General features: G+C 31.4%; 1 protein-coding gene across 3 annotated transcripts in view; it reads right to left on the bottom strand.

Annotated features, from left to right (window-relative positions):
* The window catches only part of chinmo (Chronologically inappropriate morphogenesis), a 177,331-nt gene that overhangs the window by 62,915 nt on the left and 89,188 nt on the right, over window positions 1-25,228 (bottom strand). Inside the window, exon 1 of one of the 3 annotated variants that reach the window (XM_088228232.1) lies at window positions 22,862-22,997. The exons of 1 other annotated variant lie outside the window; for it this stretch is intronic. In XM_088228232.1, the coding sequence (XP_088084358.1) occupies window positions 22,862-22,884 (23 nt within the window). In that variant the 5' untranslated portion in view covers window positions 22,885-22,997. Of the gene's footprint in view, window positions 1-14,569; window positions 14,842-22,861; window positions 22,998-25,228 lie in introns of those variants that run through there. One more of the 3 variants, XM_088228234.1, reaches the window with a different exon arrangement.

Below are 25,228 nucleotides of genomic sequence, written 5' to 3'. Positions count from 1 at the left end.
CACCATTAAACTTAAAATATGATTAGTATGTAATTACGAGCATCATTTGGATAACGGAGTAAAGTAATAAAGAACGTAAATCTATGAGGAATGATATAAATAATCATTTTTACTATTTTAAATTGATCGCCTAATGAGTTCATAAAAGTTATTTTTTTATTTGAACAGAGAATGGATATAAGGTGCTTTTAGAGAAAACGAATAAGATCATGAGAAGAAATCATGAAAACAGTCATGATAATTGATATCAATGTGCTACTACATTTAAGCTCTATGAGGAACTTAAATATTATGTGAATTTAAAACTTTAAATTATATCGCACCATGAGTATTTTAGTGTATTAAGTCAAAAAAAGTTATTTTTAAGATAAGTTTATAGTTTTGTTCAAAATATTTTGCTCTATTTATTACTTTACCATAGTAATTAAAAAATAAATTAATGTAATTTAACTAATTTATTATAAAAATAGATGAAGAGGTTTAGTGCCTTATTGTATTATTAGAACATAATACCCGAATGCATTAACATGATACATATTATTGTTGCTTTAGTGTTTTACAGAGAGATAATCCAAACCTCTAGATTGTGCCATTTAAAAAAAAAACAAAAATATTAAAATCAATTGATAATGAAGTGTCTTACTTCAAATGCTCATATAACTAATTTGTGGTTTTTGGCTTAATATACTATGCTGTTTGTGGTGCGACATGGAAGTCATAATCCGGAGAAAACTATTCACCTTTACGAACTCATAAAGAAAACTATCAAAAAGTTGTTGTTTTGTCGTTTGTCCGGTTTAGTTCGGCGAATGAGTGGATTTTGGTAACGAAAATTAGCCAAAGTAGGTAGTAGGTAGTAGTAGACGATAGCAGGTCTCTAGAAGATACCCGTATTCAACTAGTAACTAATTACTGGTGAGTAGTGATAGCAATTATAGCTATTTTTTTACTTAATTTCATTAACATGCTAATATTGAAGTAAGTTTGTGAAATGATATTGCGAATACTACGTTATAAGATCGTTCAAGCTTTTGAAATGTTTTACATTTGAAAGACCTTTTGTGAAATTACGAAAAATTCTAGACATTTTTCCAGTGTTTTCAATTGATTCTGTTATCGCTAATCGCTATCCAGATTTAATTAATAAAATTAGCAGGTAATAACAGCTACTTAAAAATCATCGTGAATTAACGATGCTAATGTTAATTCTTCTATCAGTACCAGGTAGCAGTTAGTATCTTTCTGCCGTGCGGGAGGAATGCGAATGGCCGGCATGACGTCACCGACACGTGTCCGCAGCACCGACCGACGCGACGCCACGCACAGCGACAGGCTTCGTTGCTAGATAAAAATATGCTATAGATATAATATTATACACGAGTCGTAAAAAATACCATCGCGATTTACAGATTTAATAAAGGTGTGACGACATTACAAGAGGATATTTGGCAGAACGTGTGTTTTTTTAAACTAAGGTATATAATTATATCGGTTATCTTGAATAATAAAACATCGAGTTGATTTTTAAGACCACATTTTCATAGCCTAGAATGCCTATGTTGCTACTTATATTAAAATATGTAAAATTTATTAAAAATTAAAACAATATCCTTCAGATATGTAAAACAACCGATTTATTTCAATATTTCATGAATAAATGTTTTCTGTCAGTTTTTTTCCAATATTTATATTCAAATTATTAAAAGGACTCATTCACGTGAAAATAAACTAATTAATTGCCTAATTGATTGCCAAATAAATCACAAGTAAATATTTTAAATATTCTTAAATAAAATTCACATGAAAAGGGGAATAAAATTGAGTGTCCGCTAAGTTTGTAAAAAAAATATAAAACTATCCAACATTTCACAATAAAAAAAATAAAAAAGAAAAACGTTATTAAATAATACAAGTACGGTGACTTCGAATGTTTAAATAGCAATATGTTTAAACATACAATTTTTGCTTGAGTAAGCGTAGGCACATTTTAATGATTTATATGATTAAGAACACATAAAGCAAAGTCTATTTAAGATTTGAATGGACTAGACCTACCTATGTATGTTTGAAATCAGAATTCTAATGAAATACTCCGCGTTGACCACTATTCGTACTGACATTTAATCTAAGAGTATATAGGTGTATATACTCTAAGTATTTAATATTCTTTAAAATGTCGGCCTCGTGGAGGTCTCGGGTTCGATTCCCGACATGGGTGACATGAAATATTTATTTGAAATGATATTTTCAAACTAGTATAATTTAAATTTCCTGGACTGGCACCTGATGCCTAAGACTGATGATCTTACCTTCATGTAACAGAAATGATCAAGATACACTGCGATTGGTGTATCCAATCCAGTGCCCCATGCACCATTAGGTGCGGAAAGTGAATGATGACGATGAAAATGTTATCAAATTCTTAATCATTTTATTTGTATGAATTTGAGAACGCACAGCAGAAAATATATTTTAGTTTTATACTAATCAAGGTCGTAAGCTCTGTAAATGCCTAGACTTCCATATTTTTCTGTTGTTATATGTTAAATCAAACTAAGATTGTACGTATTCAGGATTTGGTAACACGTTAAAGAACACCAGGCACCCAAGTACATTTTTCGAATAATATAAGGTAGTATAATGCTAGTACGTATAGGTGGAAAAGCTTTCAATAGCGTTGCAATTAATTAATATGAATGCTAATAGCTTATACAAGAGTGTATAGTTATACACCTGAGTCAAGAGACTGTATGTATGTATGTACGTGTCTCAGCTGTGTTAGCTGAAGTTGCTTGTTATGTTTGTATCGTAATCTAAATGAAATAATAATCGACAACAACCTCTACGGTGTAAATATGTATTCACGGACAATATATTACTACATAGTGTTGGATTGAAACATTACGAACGATTTTATGATTTAGGTCGTCATTTAAATATCAACACGAAATATTATTGTTAAATATGTATCTTTTATCGGGTATGAACATACACGGGATCACCTAAAAAATAACCATACATATTGATATCAGTGACCGTTAAAACGCACCAATTCGTTGATATACATATTTATTGTTTTTAATATTATAACAGTAATTCCAAATGGTCGGGTTTCTGGCACAAGTTGGTAACTAACATTTTACGAGTAAGATATTGCATTTATAAGTTAAAAGCTCACCCCAAATCAGCAATTCAAATAAAACCGCAAGTTTAATATTACAAAATAAAATTTTTTGTATTTATAAAATCTGCAATATTTTTATTTGCTTTTTAAACAAATATTATTTGCCATCTATAAAGACATATTATTGTTCGACGATTTGTAGTTACCAAAATCCGACGAAATAGTACTGATAACATTTATAGAAAATACAAAAACGATAACATTTTTATAGTGTTCCCCTGAGAGAAGTCTCATTGTCATGAACTACGTCGAAATCCGAGGCGATAGTAATCAGCAAAAAATCAACTACCACCGGCATAACCATTGGCAGGTTAGTTTTGCATCGCGGTAATCAAATAACAAATATAAAACATCATGTGCCGTTTCTGTCAAGTTAAGGGATAAATATGCCGAAATCAATCTGATTTTCTTTGAATATATTGTTTTATATTGATAAAACATATTATACATACAGTAGACATTATACTCCAAGGAGTTATTTAAAAAACTCATTTGGGACCGTACATTAAAAGAAAACATTTTTGTGAAAATCTTTATAGGAGTATATATCATTCTTCTATACGTGTGATGTCACTGAACTTCTGCTAAACGGCTTAACCGATTTACGTGCAGTTTTCAGCGTAATGTGGATCTTTGCGCTGCGCGTGTTCGTAGATATTGAAATTTTCGATCGAATCTATAGAAAAAAAGGTAGAAGCATAAATCATTTTTCTATCGATCTACCAAAGTTGCATTCGACGAGAATGCATATACAAAAAAATAGAACGAATTTATTTTTTTGTGTTTAAAAAAGTTTGTTTTTGAATGTTTACACACAGCATTCGCTTTTTATGGATCTCAATCAGATTCTTTCCTCACATTCGATATAATTTTTTACCATTTATTTATTTTGACTTGATTTTTGGTAATACTAAAATAATATTAACTGACATTCAATAAATTTTTGGAAATCGTATTCATGAAAAAGGTGCACTCCTGTTGGTGAGAAGAGCCGAGTTTGACGTTTGTAAAAATAATTCTATATTTGAAAATAGATTATTTTGTGTTTTAGAATTCAACCATAAACAAGTACCTAGGTACCTACTTATCAATGAGAAGTCTTTTTCCAAGCTAATAGCAGACAAGCCAACGTTCGGGAAGGAAAATGTCTGTCGGGTCCGCTAGTACATAATATAATACATGGTTAATACATCCGAAATAGTAAGAAAACATAATATAAGAAACATTAAACACAGTACTTGACGCCATCTATATAAATTACATTAATAACTATCACTATCAAAAAGATTTAAGTATTTTTTTCTTAATTGCGACACTTTTATATTTGTTATTCGACTTTTTGTGTTTTCGCTCATCGTGCACTTTATTAAATTCGGAATGGCCAATATTTTCTGGAGACCTTTTGCCGAACTTCGTTGAGCGAAACTTAGATACATGAAGATTCCCTAAATTACGCGTATTGTAGTTGTGAATATCATGACCAAATTATGTATGCAAAAACTAAACAGCTAAGTGAACCTCAAATGAACGTCTCTTCTTCTGAATAACGGTTGACAGCCTAGCATCCCTAACAAGAAGTCGGTTAGAAAAAGCAAAAGTAATAATAATACTCCCTTAGATGCAGATAAGACAGAATTGTTTTCTGCACTTTCTCTCACGTGGCGACCAAATAATGAACTATTACACAAACTCACATTTAATTTACGTAATCTTACTAGGAATTGAACTCAAAACCACGTACAATATATAATTTGGGTACTTCATTTGATTAATGTGTAATTCGTAGGGAGATCGCCGGTTCAAATGTGAAGAAGAGAATTCGTTATTGCGACTTTAATGACCACCCTAGACATTAAAAGCTTTGACTGACTAAAACGTTTCATTTGCAAAACCAACCTGTCAATGAATTTTGTCAATGTTCACATATATTCAGTAAGAAGTTAACGTGAGAATATTGTCATTTTACACTTATTTGTTTATAAATTTGTATAAACCACTTTTTTTTTTTTTTTTAATTACACTTCGACCGGTTTCGAGGTTACTACCTCATCGTCAGGAATTTAACTAACTTATAATAAAGAAGAATTTAACTAACTATAAATAATAAAAAAAATAAGTGGTTTATACAAATTTTTAAAAAAATAAGTGTAAAATGTCATACCACAAAGTGAAAAATGTTTTTGATAACAATAATATATTGTCATTTCACTACTAGATAGGCTTTTATATTGAATTTATTACCAGTACATAAATATTACATTATTAGTTCGAACAATCATAAAAACTTATTAAATAATAGCATTGACAAACTGTAAAATTATTAAAAATTAATTTCTAGTAAAAACAAGTATTACCAAATGAATCGCAATTCAAATTAATGAAAAAAGAAAAAGACACATTCCGCATTCTTCTTAATACATTTTTTTTTTTAAATGTAAATTAAACACGTTTTACTTATTGTCAGCAGCTATTTCGAAATAACAAAAAACGGGTGGACTAGTACATAGAACCATCTTAAGTCTAATCTCTTATATCTTAAAAAGAATTATTTCAGTGAATGCATTTCTATATCTAGATGGTATCTTATTTAAGATATTGTAACCAATTTATATTCCTAACTGTTTTTTCTTGCATCCATCAATAACCCAAACTCGTTCTTCATCGCACTTCATGAAGTTCGTGATAATAATTAATGATAAAATATAAGAAATGCAGTTATAATAGCTGCACATCATAATGAAACACTTATTCACTTCCATTTCGGCATCTGACTGATGGCCCTTCGTGAAATGGTATTTGTAATTGAGGAGTACCTTTACTGACATGATATATTATGTACGAGTAGCTATGAGTTCAGAAAACTGTCGGTGGCAGAATACGGTGAACGTGGCTGTAAGACACGCAGATGAATGAAACATTTTATTAAATTAAATTTTAGATATTCTCAAGAATTGAATCAATTTAATTTTATGAAGTTTGGATTATTATTAGAATATTTAGTAAGTTGTTCAAGGGATACTCATCTTAAAATGAATATATATTAGGAATTTATTTTAAATTCTCTCAAGAGACACCGAGTAAGTTATTTGAAACGGTGACCATATTGGTGATTTATAATCTAACTGACTCCTTATCAGAGATGCGTGCAGTTATTTTTTAAGTATTCATATTATATAAATCTATTCCAGTTTTCAGTACAAAGCCCAATAATTTTAGAGCTTCGCTTGATAATAATTGTATTAAACTCTTAGGTTTCTTATAAGGCGTTTTGCATGTAACGTTTGTCTAAATTATTCATCTTTTCTTTATGGGCCCCGATTAAAAGTATAATACTAAACGAAAATAAGAACTTTTCTGCTATAGTTATAGCGGTTGGATGCAACCACGTGCACGTGGACAAAATATATATAATAGTTTTGATACGACTCAATAAGAAAATGTATATTTTGGTATTAATAAGCTATATTGTAGTAAAAATATAAGAAGAAAATAGTATAACTAACATAAAATACAATGGACGATATTACAATGAGATATAACTAACCATGAATTTAAAAAAAAGTATGCATTATCGATTAAATTCAATTATATCCAGGTTCTTTATCTAAGCAGTTGCATCGATATTCCTCTTCATTACATTCATTGCAACTGTCATTCTAATGAGTATTGAGTATTTCCACATAAAATTTCAACTCACTCAAATTGTCGAATCTTATCTAAATCTCGTAAATGATAACTTTTATTTTTCCGAATTAAATTGTATTTTTACTATGAATAATAATTATTTCGGGAATTTCTCTTTTAAAGCGCATTGCTCTTTTTGTCATGTAAAAATATTTTCGGGAGAGTCGTCACACCTAAATGTCGGCTACATTTTAGTTTTGATATAATTTTCGCCTGTTTTTCCAACTTTAAATTAACGTAAGAACATACTTTTCCTTTCACTAATACCAATTGTTTTGTTAGAAAAATTTGACAAATCTTTGTATTTTTTTAGACTCCAAACTTTGTCGAAACTTCTTACTTATCCAATTTCTTCACATATGTATTAGTATATTGTCGTGGGTTATTGATTTAAAATCCAAAAGGTGATTCATAGGCAAAATCGTCAACACATGAACAAAATTCATTTGAATGTGGGTAGATAGCTTTAAACAATATTTTATGTAGGTTAAAAGGCGATCCATTCTTAAGAGAATCCTTATAACCTCAATTTTGTCCTAGGGTGGACAAAATACGATTTGATCTGTTGCTCGTTAATGGGAAATTAATAGAGTTAATTTTAATCGTCCATAAACGAATTTTCTGAACGCATAATTAATTATTGATACATATATAAGATTGGTTGGAAGAAATTGCCATTTGGCAATAAGCCCGCCAATGTACAAATAACATTGGATACAAAGTTCTTTTAAATTTTTTTTTTTTTTTAAATTACAGGTTACTGACGAAGCAGTTCAAGTAAACAGCGTTTTGTACAGAAAATTCTATTTTATTTTATAGACAGTTGAAGTTAACACTGTGAACATGCCATTGTAATCGGGGCCGTTGTTTATGTGTCCTGACTGCTATTGCCTCGTTTTTATGTATACTGTCTTATTAAAAAAAATATGAAGTTTTTTTGGATCGATTTATTTTTTTACGTTGTTATATATCTATAATTTACGATTGTATGAATTTGATTGCTGAATAATATTTTCAGATCACTAGTTTAGACGATGTGAACTTGATTGAAGAAACAGCTACAAATATTATTTTTTTTAGAAAAAATAAATATTAGCGTTCTTATAATTTACCCGAATATTTTGGTGGTCATTTTCAACGAGTTGTAAATAACTTACTATTAGAAAATGTAAATCAAGTCGGGGTAGAGTGGTATTCGAACCTCGGACCTCTGATCCGCGAGTCCGCAACACTAGTCACGGGACAACAACCCGATTTAGATCCAACAAAATAAGCAATGTTAAAGTACCTAGTAAGGTAGTCTAGTGATTTAGAACGCCTGCAAACGACTGCACGCAACAGCAGTACATTGCAACACCACGATTTTCCACTGCGTCCCGTTACACGGCCGGGATAAGGTTCTACGTTAGTACCAGTACATACCTTCGCTAACGTTTCGCCACGGCGCGCGCTGCGGCGGTCACTGACGCATAAACTATTGTTTTCTTCCGCAAGTATCCGAGCGAATCCGAACGCAGCGCGCATACTCGACTATTGTTTCCAAAACGGAGCCCGAAAATTGCCGCACGATGCGTTCGGTGCAGTCGACGGATGGAGCGGCCTCATTCTGCTACAGCTACTTGTAGCGAGTAGCTCCTACCTACTACTGCTTAGGTACTCTTCGAGTACCGCCGAAGGTACTTTTCGAAGGAACGCTGCACGTAACCTTCACATTTAATAATCTCTAACATTTCCTCAATAGTCAAACATAAAAAAATAATAATTGTCAAATAAACTCAGTTTGAAATTTCGGTAGAATTGATATACGTCATATCATACATATGTACCTATAAAGAAATAAAATTAAAAAATATCTGTGGATACATGCATGTTCATAGGAAAGTCACATTCGTTTTTGGAATAAATTTCTATTGTTTGGCTAGAGACACCGTTCACCAAAAAATAACCGTAGACCAATTTTTTGTGAATATTCCACGCGGCTTACGCACTGCTAATTCCTGGGTAGTCTTATAGCTAGTACCGTGACCCGAGGCTATGAAGGCAGTGACTAAAACTGTCGTATGCGAGAATTATAACGCACTCTGAATCAAAAGAGAAGGCAAAGCGAGTTGACTAGCAACTACTAAACTTAATGACCGGAACAAAGACTAAGCGTAAACATGACGAGTAAGTTTCCTCCACAGGCCACAGGGAGATGGTTTCACTAAACCTATCTCATGCCATTTTAATGATCCTCTGTGGTGGGTATATTCGCAGGTGTAGGGCCCACAGCCCGCATACCCAATTCCGAGATGATGCGTTGGTCCACTGCTCGCAGCCATTAGCGCTAACACAATGCCGCCTAATAAAATGCGAAAGTTTAGTGAACTTCTTCCATCGGCTCTTGGATTAATGTAATCGAGGCCCATTGTTAGAGGAAAGCATTTCCCCAATCAATGAAACCCTTTTTGGTATCTTCGTGAGAACAATAATTAATTTAACTCAACATGAGAAAAAATGGTAATGTATTTAGACGCAGATAATTTATATATTAAGAAAAAACAATAATTCTTTGCGTGTGTACAAACAATTAATAATTATTATTTTCAGAAAATTTCATAAGGTATTTTCAAAAACCAAGTTAATAGTTGACCAAGCTTACAATTTTACATACTTCATGAAGAAAACTGCTAAAAGATTAAATATTTTGACAGAACAATAAACCAATAAACCAATAAAGCCATTAAATATTACCTTTAAAACAAAATTTATACCTTAGTTCGAACTAAACACTAGCTTTGTGGAACATTATTTAATAACATATTAAGATAAATTATTTTTAATATAAAAAATAATTTAATCTATTAAACAATATATACTAGTAGTTATTTGAATTACGTCATATTAATAATTAATAAAAACTCAAATCACTTCATGTAATAAATTATCCGTAAGGATTTATGAATTAGTTTAAAATAAAATAACTACGATTCTGTCTCCTATCTCTTCCTTAATCTCTCCTCCTTTCCTTTTTCCTCTTTCCTCTTCTCTCCTTTTCCCATTGAGTAATTGTTTTGATTTAAGGTAATTTATAAACAAATACGTTTATTTCTATTTTTATATACTTTTAGCTTTTTAATCTTTTTTTTCTATTGAATATGTTCTGTAACTTGAATTATAAAAATAAAACTTTTATTTTATTGGTTGGTTGGAAGAAATTGCCATTTGGCAATAAGCCCGCCAATGTACAAATAACATTATGTACAAAAGTTAAATAAATAAAAAATATTTTATAAATAAATAAACTGATGATTATAACATAACACTATCGAAATCATAGAAATAACTGTTAAGATATTTGAATATTATCAATCAAATTATTATTTTTATTCGATTTAAGTAATAAATTTACATATAAAAAAGATATTTTTCCCGAAACATTTTTTTTCAATTTTAGACCGATCCTCTTTTATGATGTTTATCCGTTTAATTAAAAAATAAATATTTGTTGTTAATGTGTGTTTTTTAATTTTTTGTTTAATTTTTCTTATTGTAATTATATTTAAAATATTTTTTTTTTATTAAATACGTTGCACTTCAGTTGATGAAAAGGCTACATCTATGTTGAACGTTATTACTTTGGATATTGATATTTTTCACGACTCTGAGTGAGTTTTTTGACGCAGGATTATCTTGCTTTTTTGTCATTTTCTCAAGATATTTTATGTACCTATGTGTTATTTGTTTATTTATTTGATAAACATAAACGCCCGTAAGGCATAAATAGAAAATACAAAGTAAGTCATAAAACATAGCATTTGGTACATTAAAATACAAATACCTACGAATGACTAGTAGGAAAACATATTTTTAAAATACATATATGAATGACATGATATTCATAAAAATTGTGAAACCTTTCAATAAATCAATATACCCAGTAAGAAAACTTTTGTTTTTTTTTTTTAAAATACGCCAGTAAAAATAAAAATCTTAAGTGTTGCTATAAATGCACAATTGTTAGCGGGTAGAAAAGAAAATAACAAACAAATTATTAACATGCTATGTACGTTTGCAAATTAAGAAGCTGGACAAAACATGTCACTGCACTTCGGGCTGCTAAAGTTTAAAAAGCAATTACTTGTGGTTCTCTTTATATTATGGTCAATATTCAATACAATTTTATGCATGAAAGCAGACATTATTTATGTATGAATCAGAGCCCAGAAGGCTTTGCGGGAGGAATGAAGGGTGAAATGCCCTTGACCCGATTAACCCCTAACATTTAATAAATAATGAACAGAGATGAATGCCGACAAGGAGAACGTACCTAGTACCTACAGAATTTGTGATTATTTTTTGTATAGTTTAATTTCGCCAATTATGAGGGGACGTAACATGACCTTATCGATTGATAAGTTGATTAAAAAATGTCCATACGATATATTTTATGAACACATTTAACTATAAGCATAATTTAAAAATAAAATATTCCTTCTAAAACTTAAGTTATCTTCATCTTGATCAGTTAAATCTCCATTTTTAATTAATATACGTTTATTTTTAACAAACATAGAGAACCTCTTTAATAAGGAAATATGAAAGTCAAAGCATTTACACGGCTTATTTATTTATTTATTTTAAACTTACATGTACATTACAGCGCATCTGCCAATTACAATTTACACAAAACACAACCATATAAAAAAGTGCATAATGGAACATTTTAAAGATACAGTTTAAACTTGTATTAAATAAAAACTTTAAAAAACAAAGACAACTAAATCACAAATACACATTACGATAGTTAGAAAGGAAGAGTCTAAAACTCCCATAGAATCCACCTTTCTCGGTAGGCTGTTCAACGGACCAATCATCGTCCCCTGAGGCATCATCAACGGTAAATTGGTCTTGCATTCAGGAAGAACGGATGATCTGTTTGTCTAGTTCTCAAGTATTTTCTCGGTGCATATAACTTTATGCGCTCCCAAATGTTGGGATTATATTAATAATAAACTTCTAAACGGGTTCTTAGAACCCGTTTAGAAGTTCACAAGCCATCACAAGCGAGGCAATGCTCCATCTGGCCCTCTAGCTGGTAAAAAGAACAATGATGGGAACTGCAATGGGTAGTATCCATACTCCTTCGTGAACAGGTAATGAAGAAACATCTTGCGACCTGTCAATGAGATGGGTTTAAGTAAATATTTGACCATCTGAAACATTCTCCATTCTGCCCATTTTTGATAATCCATTTTTTTATTGTTCGATTAGTTAATTATTATATAGTCAAAGATCTGAAAGTTTTTTAATTTTGAAATTCCATTTCTAATATTTTCCCTTTTTGTTTTAATTGAGATATAATATGTACGTCACACTGTTTGCGTAGTACTAATACGAATATATTCTTAAAAAGAAGGTGTTTTCCGTTTATTTTTTCTTGAAAATACGTAGAATTGAAATATAAAACTCGGATTGTTACATTTATTTTACAAAAATAATGTATACATTTTTTATTCATCAAAATAAAATGTTTTACAACTTTTGAAAAGTCTTTTGTTAAGTTTTGTATGATAGTTTATTGTACAATTTCAGTCCGCGGTGTAATAAGTCTCGACTCTCCTTGTCTTGTTTTAGAAAGTTGTATATGATGTTTTTCTGATATTCTCGTATTATGTCCATGTTTACTACATTTTTTTACAAGATTTGTTCTTCGTCTACAATTACATTAGTGGCTAATTTATGAATAAATTTTAATGATTCTAGTTGAAAGAGTTCAGTTATATTTAATTGCTTAGTTTGTTTAAAAAGTTCTCTAGTTGCTGTTAGATAGGGAAGGTCATATGCAAACTTTAATATTTTGTTTTGTTGTCTTTGTAGTCTGTTTATGTCATTTTGATATCCAGTTCCCCATAGTAGTTGCATATAATATATTTTAGTTTTTACATAGGCTTTATATATTAGATGTTTTTCTGTTTTTGGAACAAAATTGTTGATTTTTAAAAAAAGACTCGATAATGTCACCACTTTGCTAATTAAATTGCTAATATGAATTTTCCATGTCAATTGTCTATCTATTGTTAGTCCTAAATATTTAACATGTTAAATTTCAGCAAGTCGTTCATCATTTATGTGAGCATCTATTTTATGTCATTTATTTCTAAATTCAAAATGGATAATATTGCATTTTTTTTCATTAAGTGTGAGTAAGTTTGTGTTTGACCATTTAGTCAACATAGTCAGGTCTTCGTTTATGTCATTGTTTTTAAATGCGTCTTTTTGATTTTTATAGAATAGTCCAATGTCGTCGGCATACATTTCAAAAGTTTTCCTAAATTATAATGATACGTATGGTCGTTAATCATTTTAATTTATTGTCAGGCGGTGTAGAAGTAATCATATTGCACGAGGTCTTATTAAAAATATATCATAAAACAAGAAAGTGAATACAGTTTGAACAACAATCGATCCAGGTCTTGGTTGTTAAAATCGGGAAAATAAGACGCAGTTCGGCTCTGCCCTTCAGGTAGTTGTAATGTTGATTCTCTCGGTGGGAAAAGTCCCTTCCGCATTCATTCGTGATGTTGTGCACAAAGCACAAAGCACAAAGCTCAGTCCGCGAACAGAACACACAAAGTAGAGGAAACTTGACATTGGCCTTATTCGTTTTCGCGCGAAAGAGACGATTACTATTTAAAAATACAACTCAAACAACAAAATAATTTATAGCATACAGCACGAAGATCAGAATGACAAATGCCATAGTATTACGATTGCGTATATGGACGGTATTCGTTAAGTAATATTGCCGGATATTATTCCACTGTGCAGATTTAGAAGCCAATAAGATAAAAGTTCTGGTAAGAATAACCAATAGAGGTCGAAGACGGGTGTATTGGAAACGCTACGTTTTGCTTATTGCCTCTCGAGTGGTACTGCGACTAGGAACTAATGTAGCATGCATTAGTTTAGTAAAGAAGGCTGCGCTAGTATTGGGCCGAGGCTGGAGTGGGAGTGGGACGGACAACACGTGGCCAACCAGACCCGAACCGACAAACTTCTCACGAAAATATCAGAAAACTAAATACTATTATTTCTCGTTATTATGCTACTTTCTGGACTCCAAAACGGTTCCGGAATACCGGATTAACCAGTCCTGCGTCAGAGGGGATGCTTACATAATAAAAAGAGCAATGACGAATAATTACAAAAATTGTTTTCAGTTATTAAATTAGTACCTAGAACCTTATGAAAGGATATAATACTAGAAGAGCAGAAGCAATTTCATAAAAATAAATCAATCCATTAAAAAACCAATACCAAATAGTTATTATCTTTTAATTAAAATGACATATGATATATTTTGTTTTCCAATAATTATAAGAATTACGTTATTTTTACATTTGCTCTGATATTAAACAAAAACATAACGATGATATGGAAAAATTATTTGAATACACTATAATACAAGACACAATAAACATAACTACTGCATGCTGTTAATAACTATAAATTTTAATACGGTACTGGGAAAATATAATAAATAAATTATAAGTTGCACGTGTGTCGAGCGTGATATTCGTAATATTGTATTAAGGAATATTTATGTGTTCTCGGCATATTAAAAAAGGGGCAATATAATATATTAAACGGATGTCGACAATGTTTGTCATTGTTTACTCGCGTTGTTTACACTGTTTACAGATGCATATGACAACATACCTAGTGAAGAAATATTCCTTTCGGAGACATGGGGCCTCGTATAGTCCAGAATACACACACTCACACTCGGGGCTAGCGAACAGGGAACAGAGAGCACCCCTTCCCGGAGTAGGGAGGAACAGGTTCCCACTGCACGCTCCTTCCCGACTTCCTTATTCTCTACTTCCGCAAACGGGCCGCTAAGGGCGCTACCGAACAGTTCACCCAGCACTAAAACTGCCAACGGCAACTCGCGAACGGACCGCCGATACAAGTCCACGCGTATCACTGCCTAATGCGAGTTACGTATTAAACTTTTAATTTAATTTAGAATCGGAACGTACGTAATGCACTCGAGACGTGAGACTGCCGCAAAATGAGGCGGAATAGAAAATTTGGCCGCGTGAAACGGCGAAAAAACGGCACGCACTACTCGCGGGCCGAGCGAGCGAGAGACCGCGGGCTTGGAAAAAGACGAAGGCGACGTAGCCGAAATCTGACGAATGCAGAATTTGGGGGGGGCGCGCGCAAGGTTACGGGCCCCCCCTTCCCCTGCACTAGTCCCTCCTGCCACTGCGTAAACACCATTATGACATCCTACGTGCGCTGTTCGCTATTCAAATTTGCGATCCTCTATGATAGGAGGCAATGCGGCGGGGCACGACACGGCGCGGCGCATCCAGCACGATGACACTCCGCGCATGGCGCCTTCGGAGCATTTCCTTTTCTACAACCGCTACCGCATTCGGGAAACTGCAACTTTTCTCATATTTTCTATTATTTACATTGTATTTTCACAATACTCAAACGTGTCACAAAAAACATTCAAACTCCTGTAAAATAAATATATGTATTTATAAATACATTTATTTATAAAATTTTTTAAAAATTTAAATAATGTCTCTCGTTAAATTAGCAAAATTATTAATAGAATCTAAAAATAAAATAAAAATGGAAAAGAAATCAAAAGCAATGTTTCTAGAACTGCCTTATGTGAGGGAATGGAATGTGCGTTAATTAATTTTAGTTTATTTTATTACTTCTTATATATTCTTATTTTCTATTTTTTTTTATTCAAAATAATTAGTTTGTTATCTTTAACTTAATTTTTTTCTTCAACTCAATCTTTATTCTAATCTTTCGACTAATCTTTATTATAACTTAAATTAATTTAATTAAGCTACACACTTATTTCAAATAATTTATAAAAAATGGTGGAGTTCTACGATTGAGGATAGGTATCAAGAATGTTACCAATACTTACTTATTATTAATAAAACATATAATACATATTATACTTTCAGGAGTCATTGAAAAAAACTCATTTGCAAAGATTGTATGTATTTAATAATTTATACTTGTTGAAATTGAATATAATAAATAAATTTTTAAAATTATGTTGTTTGAAAAATGCCATAAAACATTCAAATTAGAAAAGTGTAAATATATTTCAAATTAAATGTTAAAAGTGTAAAAAATACTAGGTTAGATTTATTTTAATAAGTGAATAAGTGCAAGTACATAAAATATTATAAATAAGGACATTAAGTGTTCAATGGTGATAAATATTGTTAGAAATTAGAATACGTATATATGTCAATATTGTATTATTTGCACATTTATTTAGTTAGTGAATATGTAATAGGTTTATTATTTCTTCTTATATTATATGATATAACAACGTTTTCCTACTTACATGAATTTCGTACAATAACCTAAAATCTTGCATGATAGTATGCATATTCATCGCCGGAAATATCTAAAATACTTCGGTGTGTTCACGAACCGCGTTTTTCATACTAAAGCAATAAAAAAGTATGGTGAAAAACTCTCAAGGTTCCGCCCAGCGCAGGTTAGCGCCTTGTACCAGGTTCCCATTGCACGTACAATCCTTTAGAACGGATACTTCATTGAAACAAACTATGTGAGTGAGCAAACATTCAGGGAGTAAAATGATTTCACGTAATTAGTATTACACTAGACCAAATCAACAAATTCCCGCAGATCGTAGGTAGGACAGGATCAAAAGAAATGTATAAGTACTTGGAACATTCTGATCAAACAGGTGCAAAAAAATGTACTTCTCACCAACCGGTCCGACCGGTAACGAAACAAAACCGTGGTCCAACAAAATATGTTCATTAAATCCATAGTTCAATTTACGACATACTGAATTTCTAAATAACGCGGTGTTCGAAAAAGAAGAACTTTTATTTATATTTTATTATTTTATTTAAATATGCATCATATAATCCAATATATATTTGTAAGATCAAAATTCGAATTACTAAAATACCACTTTTAATTTTCAACGTGGCATTGCATTATTAACGACATGTGAAAAACTAACTAAATAGCTGGCGAAAAGGTGTTAGTAATAAAATCATTATTTATTGGGTTACTCTGCGTTTATTCATTGAAATTACCAAAAAAAATATGGTCATGCAATTTTCCCCTTAAGTACCTTTACAATAATTTCTGGGGTATTAAAACAAATCCCAATTGATCCAACGATATAATACATATACGTAGATTGGGGGGATAGGAGCAGGTCCAATATTTTCTTGCTTTGGACATTAAAGAAGAGGACTGATGAGCATGTGTGGCAAGTGTTAATAGTATTACTTCCACAGCGCGACGAAGGAAGTCCTTAGAAAGACGCCAATAGTTGAAGGGCTTAATCTATTATACATTACCCCGCCCTTCGAAATTATTTGAAAATCCAGGGTGAAAATAATGTGCTTGCGTGAAACGAGAAGAAAAAACTTGATCTAGTCACTACCGTAGCGGGAACTAGCCAACAATAGGGAAGTGGGTACAAAGACTTGAGCCGGTACAAGGCCAAATCGGGTTGAAAAGGTTTTTACAATGTCTAGGACAGCATTCAATATTTTAAATTCTAAAGACGGCTGTAAGCGAATCTTTTTACAAAGGGCGCCAAAATATGCCGGTACAAACTCTTTAGAACTGACACCGGGGGAACACATTATTATGTATGTACCGACGTTAAATTAACAATAATATATGCTTACGCGTTAAAAAAAAAAGAGAAAAAAAAATTCACCCTCATCTTTTTTTCATTATGTTATTGCGTCATAAACCTTACTATGAATAAACAATTTATATTCAATATCTTAGAAGGTATTTTGCTTAATTGGGCCTTCTATCGTAAGTCTTATCCATGCGATAAATAGCACCTTCCAAAAAAGCTTTCAATGATTTAAGTACGCGCGCAGTATCGTCGACAGGTGATTCTTTAAATACTTATTAATTTCTATAATATTCCCTTTACAGGACAATAACTAGATATATTTAGTAAGAAACCGGTATTGAATAAAATCACGATCCAAAAAAGAAAACCATTCGCATCTAAATTTCGTACAACCGACAACTCCTTACTCCCCATGTGGTAAATTTACGTTAATAAAATAAAAAATAATATCTGAAAAAAAAAATACCGAATAAAGTCACACAATTCATTTCTAAACAACTAATTTCTAAACAAAAATACTATCTTTATGACAGTAAAATTGACAATAATATCATATTAAAAGAAAAAAAAAACACAAAATGAATATTCAAATCGGTATTACCGTAGTTAACGTAGTTTAAGTTATTTAAAGATACCATAAAGCTCAAATAAATATGTTTATATTTGTATGGTATTTATTTTCCTATTTTACATGAGACATTGAGAGGAAAATTTTACCCGCATCCGGAGAAACTAGGACGAAGAAAAATGGTTATTCCCGGAAAAGTCCACAGTCAACATAAAACACAGAATAACCGAGACGAGGCGCCTGGATAAAGGGAATACAATAATTACATCATCTTTACATAGGAAAAACTATTTCTCGTGACAAAGGTGTTTCCAGAGCGTGACGATTTTTTTCGCTCTAACTATTTTTGTTATATTTCCAACTATTATTTTTTGTTTAATTTATTATAGAAACACGGATACGAAATGAAGAATTTTCGCATATTTCAAAGGGAAATTGAGATGTAAATATATTATTTAATAGCAATCATTATAATGTTAGTCCACACAGAATCGTATATTTAACAAGCCATTGCCAGTTTTATACTGCAGTTATTTAAAAAAACGAACGTTAAACAATCTAGAAGTTGGAGTACAAAAATAATTTTTATTTAACGTTTCGAGTCTACGAGAAAACACAAATATATGTTGAATTAATCAAGGACCATACAATACTTAAAACACAGCAACATTGTTCGTGAGAATTTTTAAACACGTTTTGTTTAAACAGATAGGAATGTGAATACCTTATTGAATTCTGTTCCAAGATTATAATGATATGCATATTAATCTGCTAATGAGCCTATTGGCGCCCTACGAATTTAGAATCACAAATAACGTTCACGTAATGTCGGTTGTGTTTGTCGCTAATTCGGGGAATATCCGGACAGCTGAAGTCCATGTTGAGGGACAATCAAAGTACTCGTACCTATTACCTACGTCGTAGGTATATGTAGATATTGGCAGTTTCGTGGATGCGTCGTGTTTTGAATACGCCATCGCTCGGTTGCACAATCGGGCCCTTAATGTGGGCCCAAAGCGCAGCTTCGCTCGGCAGAGAAAAATGGGTCATGCAGTGGAATGCAAGGGCCGCGCCGGCACCAATATCCCACTGTAAAAACTGTCCGATCTCATACATACCTCAACTGGCCTCATCGTGTCGTCACACGCAACATACAACATACATCGCGGCTTAATAAAGAGACATGTGTTTATTATTATTTATAAGCATTCGTTCATTCGATTTTTATTGGGCCCTTAATGAGTAAAGTTATCGTCACGTAACTACAGACTTAAAACAGAAGCGACAATGATGCGTTGCTTAATTTGCAGAGCATAAAGAGAACGAGGGATACCTTGAGTATGTTTATGGGGAATCTTTACGTTCAAAATACCGTAAGCCTTTAAATAAAAACTCTTTTTTTTTAAAAAAAACCTTAGAAAAATAACATTAATTGTATGACAAAAATGCGAATATTTTGGATTTATATGTGACTTTTTTATCAAACCTGAAATTGCCAAACTTACTTTAAGAAGTTTAAATCTTTATCAATATTAAATTATTAACAATTATAAAAGTCACTTATTGCATCTTTTACCATTTTCCCGAATTTTTTTTTATGTATCATTCATAGCTGTTTTTCTTATTATTTATTTCGCTCAATACTCGTTTTTTGTCAGTTTTTTTGTTAAATTTGTAGTTATTATTTTACTGGAGTATATTTGCATCAGTAACCAAAATTAACTTTAAAAATAAATAAATCTTTTTTTATTGCACACGTAATTATAGTTTTTTCTACATTATTTCTCCGAAATAATGATCCAATGTACAGTTTTTTTAAATATATGCACACACATGTAGTTGGCATGAGTGTGCATCTAATCGGAACACTCTTCCGTGATAAGGAAGTAAATGAGAGCCATTGGAGGTTACTAAAGATAGTCAATTTTGTTATTATTTTGAACGTCGCATCGGAATAAATTTATGTAAACCAAATGATACATTGATTTATAGGTGCACCTAAAAAAATCAGTGGATATTATTACCCGATACATGATTGCATTACGAAAAGTCATGTTTAAAGTCAAATAGTCGCTGCTTTTTTATCCAAATCGGTTGCGTTATCTTCCGTTTTTCATGCAACTAATTTTGTCCATATTGATGAAAATGCAACCATTATTTTACTTTAAATTTTTGGAAGTTATTTTTTTTTTTGTTGTCTTCACTTTTCAGAAAAGAGAAAAGGGAAATCATAATTTTTATTTAAATCTACTTTTTTCATCTTTTCCAACGTACACTTTTTATCGATTTTAGGAAAGGTGGTTTATATTAAACTTCTAAATATCTCAATACTACCAAATCCCAATAAAGCTTAACGATTCCAATATAATTTTAACTAACCTAGATAATTTAAGGTATCTGTTATAAATACATACATTTATAAAAATGTGTACATATAATCTTCTTTAAAAATAAAAATTAATCAATTAATAAATATAACCGGGTTGTAGTCCCGTGGTAGTATTGTTGACTCACGGACCAAAGATCCCAGGTTCAAATCCCACTTAACCACAACTCGATTTTTATTTTTCCAGCACAAGTTATTTACGACTTTTAGGAAATGGTCTGAATTTTTTAAATATTTGAGTAAATAATAAGAACTCCTTAACTTTCTCTTTTAAAAAAAAAAAACAAAAGCTAAAAAAATACATTTTTAAAGCTGTAAATTGACTTGTAATATAACTATCGAGGTGTTGACTAGTATTTTTTATTTATTTGTTGAATAGAAGGTATCTGATTACAGTTATTGGGAAAATATTAAAGATAAATTGCATTGGGTTTCTCTGTTGAAATTAATCGGAAACATAAACATCAATGAATTAGGGCAGAATCATATTTGAGAATGTCGCAAATAGCAGCATTTATGGGATGTATACCACCTTAAGATTTTTTATTCGTATTTATTATTTCTACTTGATTAGGAAGATGCCCGCATATTTGATTTCCAATAAAAATGAAATTGTTTTAAATGTAAATAATTTATCTAACCCTAATTACATTTTCACGATTCTTATCATAACATTTTACATAAATGAATGTACTAAAACATATCAACAATTGATATAAAAGCTTACTTAATAAAAAATTTTTGAAAGCTGAAGACAAACTCATAAAAATCAAAATCCTAGCGCAGGGTTTCCATACAATGTATACTGAATACAAACTCCATCTTCAATTTTTATTGTTTTTAAAAGTGGGTACCTACGAGATACTGTATGAAATATTTTACTTTTTTTTAAAACAAGGGTTCTTATAGCAAAATATCGATACAACAAAAACGATCTTAAATGGTTATGTATTATAATTTTTTTAAGAAAAAATATTTATAATAATTCATTTAATTACACGTGTAAGGGTTTTTATAGCAAAATATCGATACAACAAAAACGATCTTAAATGGTTATGTATTATAATTTTTTTAAGAAAAAATATTTATAATAATTCATTTAATTACACGTGTACGGATGTTATAGTCAATTTGTCTACGTTCTGATGCGGCAGCAATGAAAATGTCAAAAAAACATGTCAAATTAAAAATAAGTTTAATAAGACGATTGTTGATTATCCAAATTGAAATAATATACCTATTGATCAATAATATTTGTTTCATATTTTTTATCTAAAAAAAATACTGAAAAGGCATATACCGTTTTATTTAATTGAAGTTATTTTCGTATCAATGAATTTATAATTGAATTGGAAAACTTATTTCATTACGTACATTAACGATTGTGACAAGGAAACAAAATATGCTAAGAATTATATTTTACGTTACCCTACCCAGATAACCCAAATATAGTTCATTGCAAATTTGTGCGTTTCGAGAGAGATAGTAAAGATAAGATAGCCTACATAAAAACAAAATGTTTACACGCTTCAAAGTGTGTAGTGTGTACTATGTACACAATAAGGCCTGAATTTTTTATTATGTGGTTCGTAAAATGTAGAAATTATTTTAGCAAAAAAATAATTTTTAAAATCTGTCAAAACTTTATTCAAACTTTTTCAGGTGCGTTTCAAATAATATTTCGTAATTAGGAAACGAAAATGTTCCTGATATATAACACGGATTTTTTTAAATATTCAACATGTGCAGCAAGTATATTCGACACAACGGCAAAACTGAATAATGTAATTCAAATCACATTTGCAATATATTTTTTGGAGTAGAAGACAGCTAAATACCAACAATTATGTACGAGATAACATTTTATACACAACATTACATTCACAACATGTAAGACATTTACAACATCGATTGTGACAAAACACTGAGAAAAAAGAGAATAAATTAAAAACGGTGACAATAATATAAAGTAACTGCCTGTTTTTGAATAATTGGTGAATAAATCAATGAAATTCGGAATATGATTGCCAACGTTAAACAGGCGTTGCATGTACCGAGGTTTCAAGGGCAGCTACGACTGGTATCATCTGTTGTATAAACAATATGACGCAAGCATTTTATCGATATACAAATACCCAAAAAACCTTTAATACTGTCGAAAATTAATATTGAATAGAAAAACTGGTTCGGGCGAATCTCTCGCCAAGGCAGTGAGGAACGCATATGCGTACTGCGTACACAATGATCCGTGAGTATGGATAGTATATGTCATTCGTGTGCATGGAAACATCGTGTCACGGAAATGGTGGGATGAAGGATGGTGACAAATCTACGACAACACCTGAAGATGGGAATTGTGGGACTCACTTCGTTGTGAATTTCCTTCGCATAAATCGCGGCTGGAGGTAGCGGCGATGCAGCCGGCTGCCTGTCAGCTCGTCTCACCTGTGGGATTAGCGCGGAAGGGTCGCGGATATCGCGGGCATACCACTGCGGCGGCGGCTCGCTACCGACTACCGCCTGCCGGCCGCGCGCACCGCGCACCCCGCCAGGGGGCGGCGCTGGCCGGCGCGCGCAGCAACCCCCGAGCGCCGGCACCGCGGAATCGATGCCTTCGATTACATGCGAGGGAAAACTACCGGGAAAGTGTCGACACACTTCTCACTGGCGCTAGCCGCTCGCCGCTCGCCGCTCGCCGCCCGCCGCACATCGGCATACTTCCTGAACCTTCCTAGGGGTGCTCCCTGCTTTCACTTTTCTACTAGGACATAATATATACTCATTACCCTTTAAATAAAAAAATATTTTCCGACTCGAAACCTTGTACGAGAGATCTGAACTACGATGCACTTCATTTATTGAATATACGAGTATGTAAAAAAATAAATTTCAATGGATTACACAGAATGCAAAGGAAACTTAAAACATTGCTGACTTTTATTATAAAATATACCTAAGTGAGAAACAAAAATTTATTTTTTTTTCAGTACATTTAAATTTATAAAAAGTGGATAAATTTATGCAAAACATTTGTCGTATCAGGGATCAAAAACAATAATACGACCGATCATATTAGCATATTAATCAAAACTAGCATAAAGTTTATACTACAAATATTGGGCTCTTTTCATAAGACGTTGGTTTAGGTTATTTTAGTAAGTGCACCTATTAAAGACAAAAAAACAGCTGTGAAACAAGCATGATTTATTGATTTTTGTTTTGATATCATGACGTATAATATGGAACATATGCATTAGTACTGATATTGACGCGGTGAAACGCAAATGACGACGTAATTAGTATTTTCAGGTGTTTTGAAGGCTTTAATAAATAAACAATAAAACGCTTTGTTGATTTAGATTATTCGACCTGAATTTGGTGAAAGAACTTGAAATCAAAACGGATATTCTTGTAATTATATTTTAAGTGTTACACTGATTGTCAGTTAAAATAAGGTTGAAAGTGTTCTTAATGATGATTTAAGTACTATGAAAAATTTATGCGTATATTAATAAAACATATAGTTCAAAGTTTGATCCAACGCCGAAACGGATTAAAATGTTAAGATTTAGGAATTTTAGTTCACAATACTACAAACTAAGAAATCCGTAACCATGCATTAAAAAATTGTTTAACTTAGATACACACGCTTTTTTTTTCTTTTTTTTAATTTACAAATACTCATCAATGTAATATCCAAATCATATTAATCAATAAAAGAATGTCTAAAAGCATGGCGAACTAGAGACGAAGGGAGTTTTTATGGACACCTTCGATTATTGAAATTAAATAATTACCATCAATATAACCTTGTTACAAATGTATTAAGAATGTTCAAATAATTCGGCACCTCGGTGTTCTTTTAAACAGTTAGCTCGACTACATCGAACATGTCAGACATAATACAGGTTATGCATTCAAAATGTTAGGTTTTGTCCCTAGAATCACTAAACTGTCAAAAGATACAAATACCCTAAAAATATTGTATTACGCATTTGCTAGAAATCGGCTTGAACATGCAACTTTAATCTGGTCCCCATACTATGAAAGTCACAAATATAAAATAGAAAAAGTCTAAAATGAATTATTAAAATGTTTATCATACTGAAATAATTACCAATTCAATCATTATAAAGAAGTGAAGGTACATTATACGATTAATTCTTTGGATAAAAGACGACAGATTGCTGACTTAATGTTTTTATTTAAGCTTTTAAATGGCACTACTGGCTGCCCTAATTTACTTAGTTTAAGTAATTTCCATATACCTTTTAAAAGTATCCGTCACACCAAATTATTTTACTGTGCCGACGTAAACACTAATGCAGCAAAAAATTCACGCATACATAGAATTTGCAATTTGTATAATAATATGATTGCAGTGATAATGCGAGTGATACCTATATTCAACTTGAATAATAAAAAAATCAAAAGGGAAATCAGCGACAGCATGCAGGCATTGTCGTCGTGGGTGAGTATTGATAGGTAAATACGATAGTACTTTTCCTTTTTATTTTAAATTTACAGAGGTAAATATGTACAAACATTTAATTTATGGCTTTTCAAATTCTATGCTTGTATAATATAACTTCATTTATGATACATTACGTATATTGTTATTATCAGTTTGAAATCATTTTAAGTCTAGTATTAAGTAAATATTATATTATAACCGTATAATATATACTTAATACTAGACTATATATGAATAGATTTCAATAAATTAAAAATTTA

This window comes from Micrasema longulum, unplaced genomic scaffold (assembly GCF_059751315.1).
Source record: "Micrasema longulum isolate JH-2025_06_02 unplaced genomic scaffold, ASM5975131v1 h1tg000571l, whole genome shotgun sequence".
Lineage (NCBI taxonomy): Eukaryota > Metazoa > Arthropoda > Insecta > Trichoptera > Brachycentridae > Micrasema > Micrasema longulum.
Note: the sequence above shows the minus strand (reverse complement) of the source record. Positions and strands in the feature narration are given on the sequence as shown.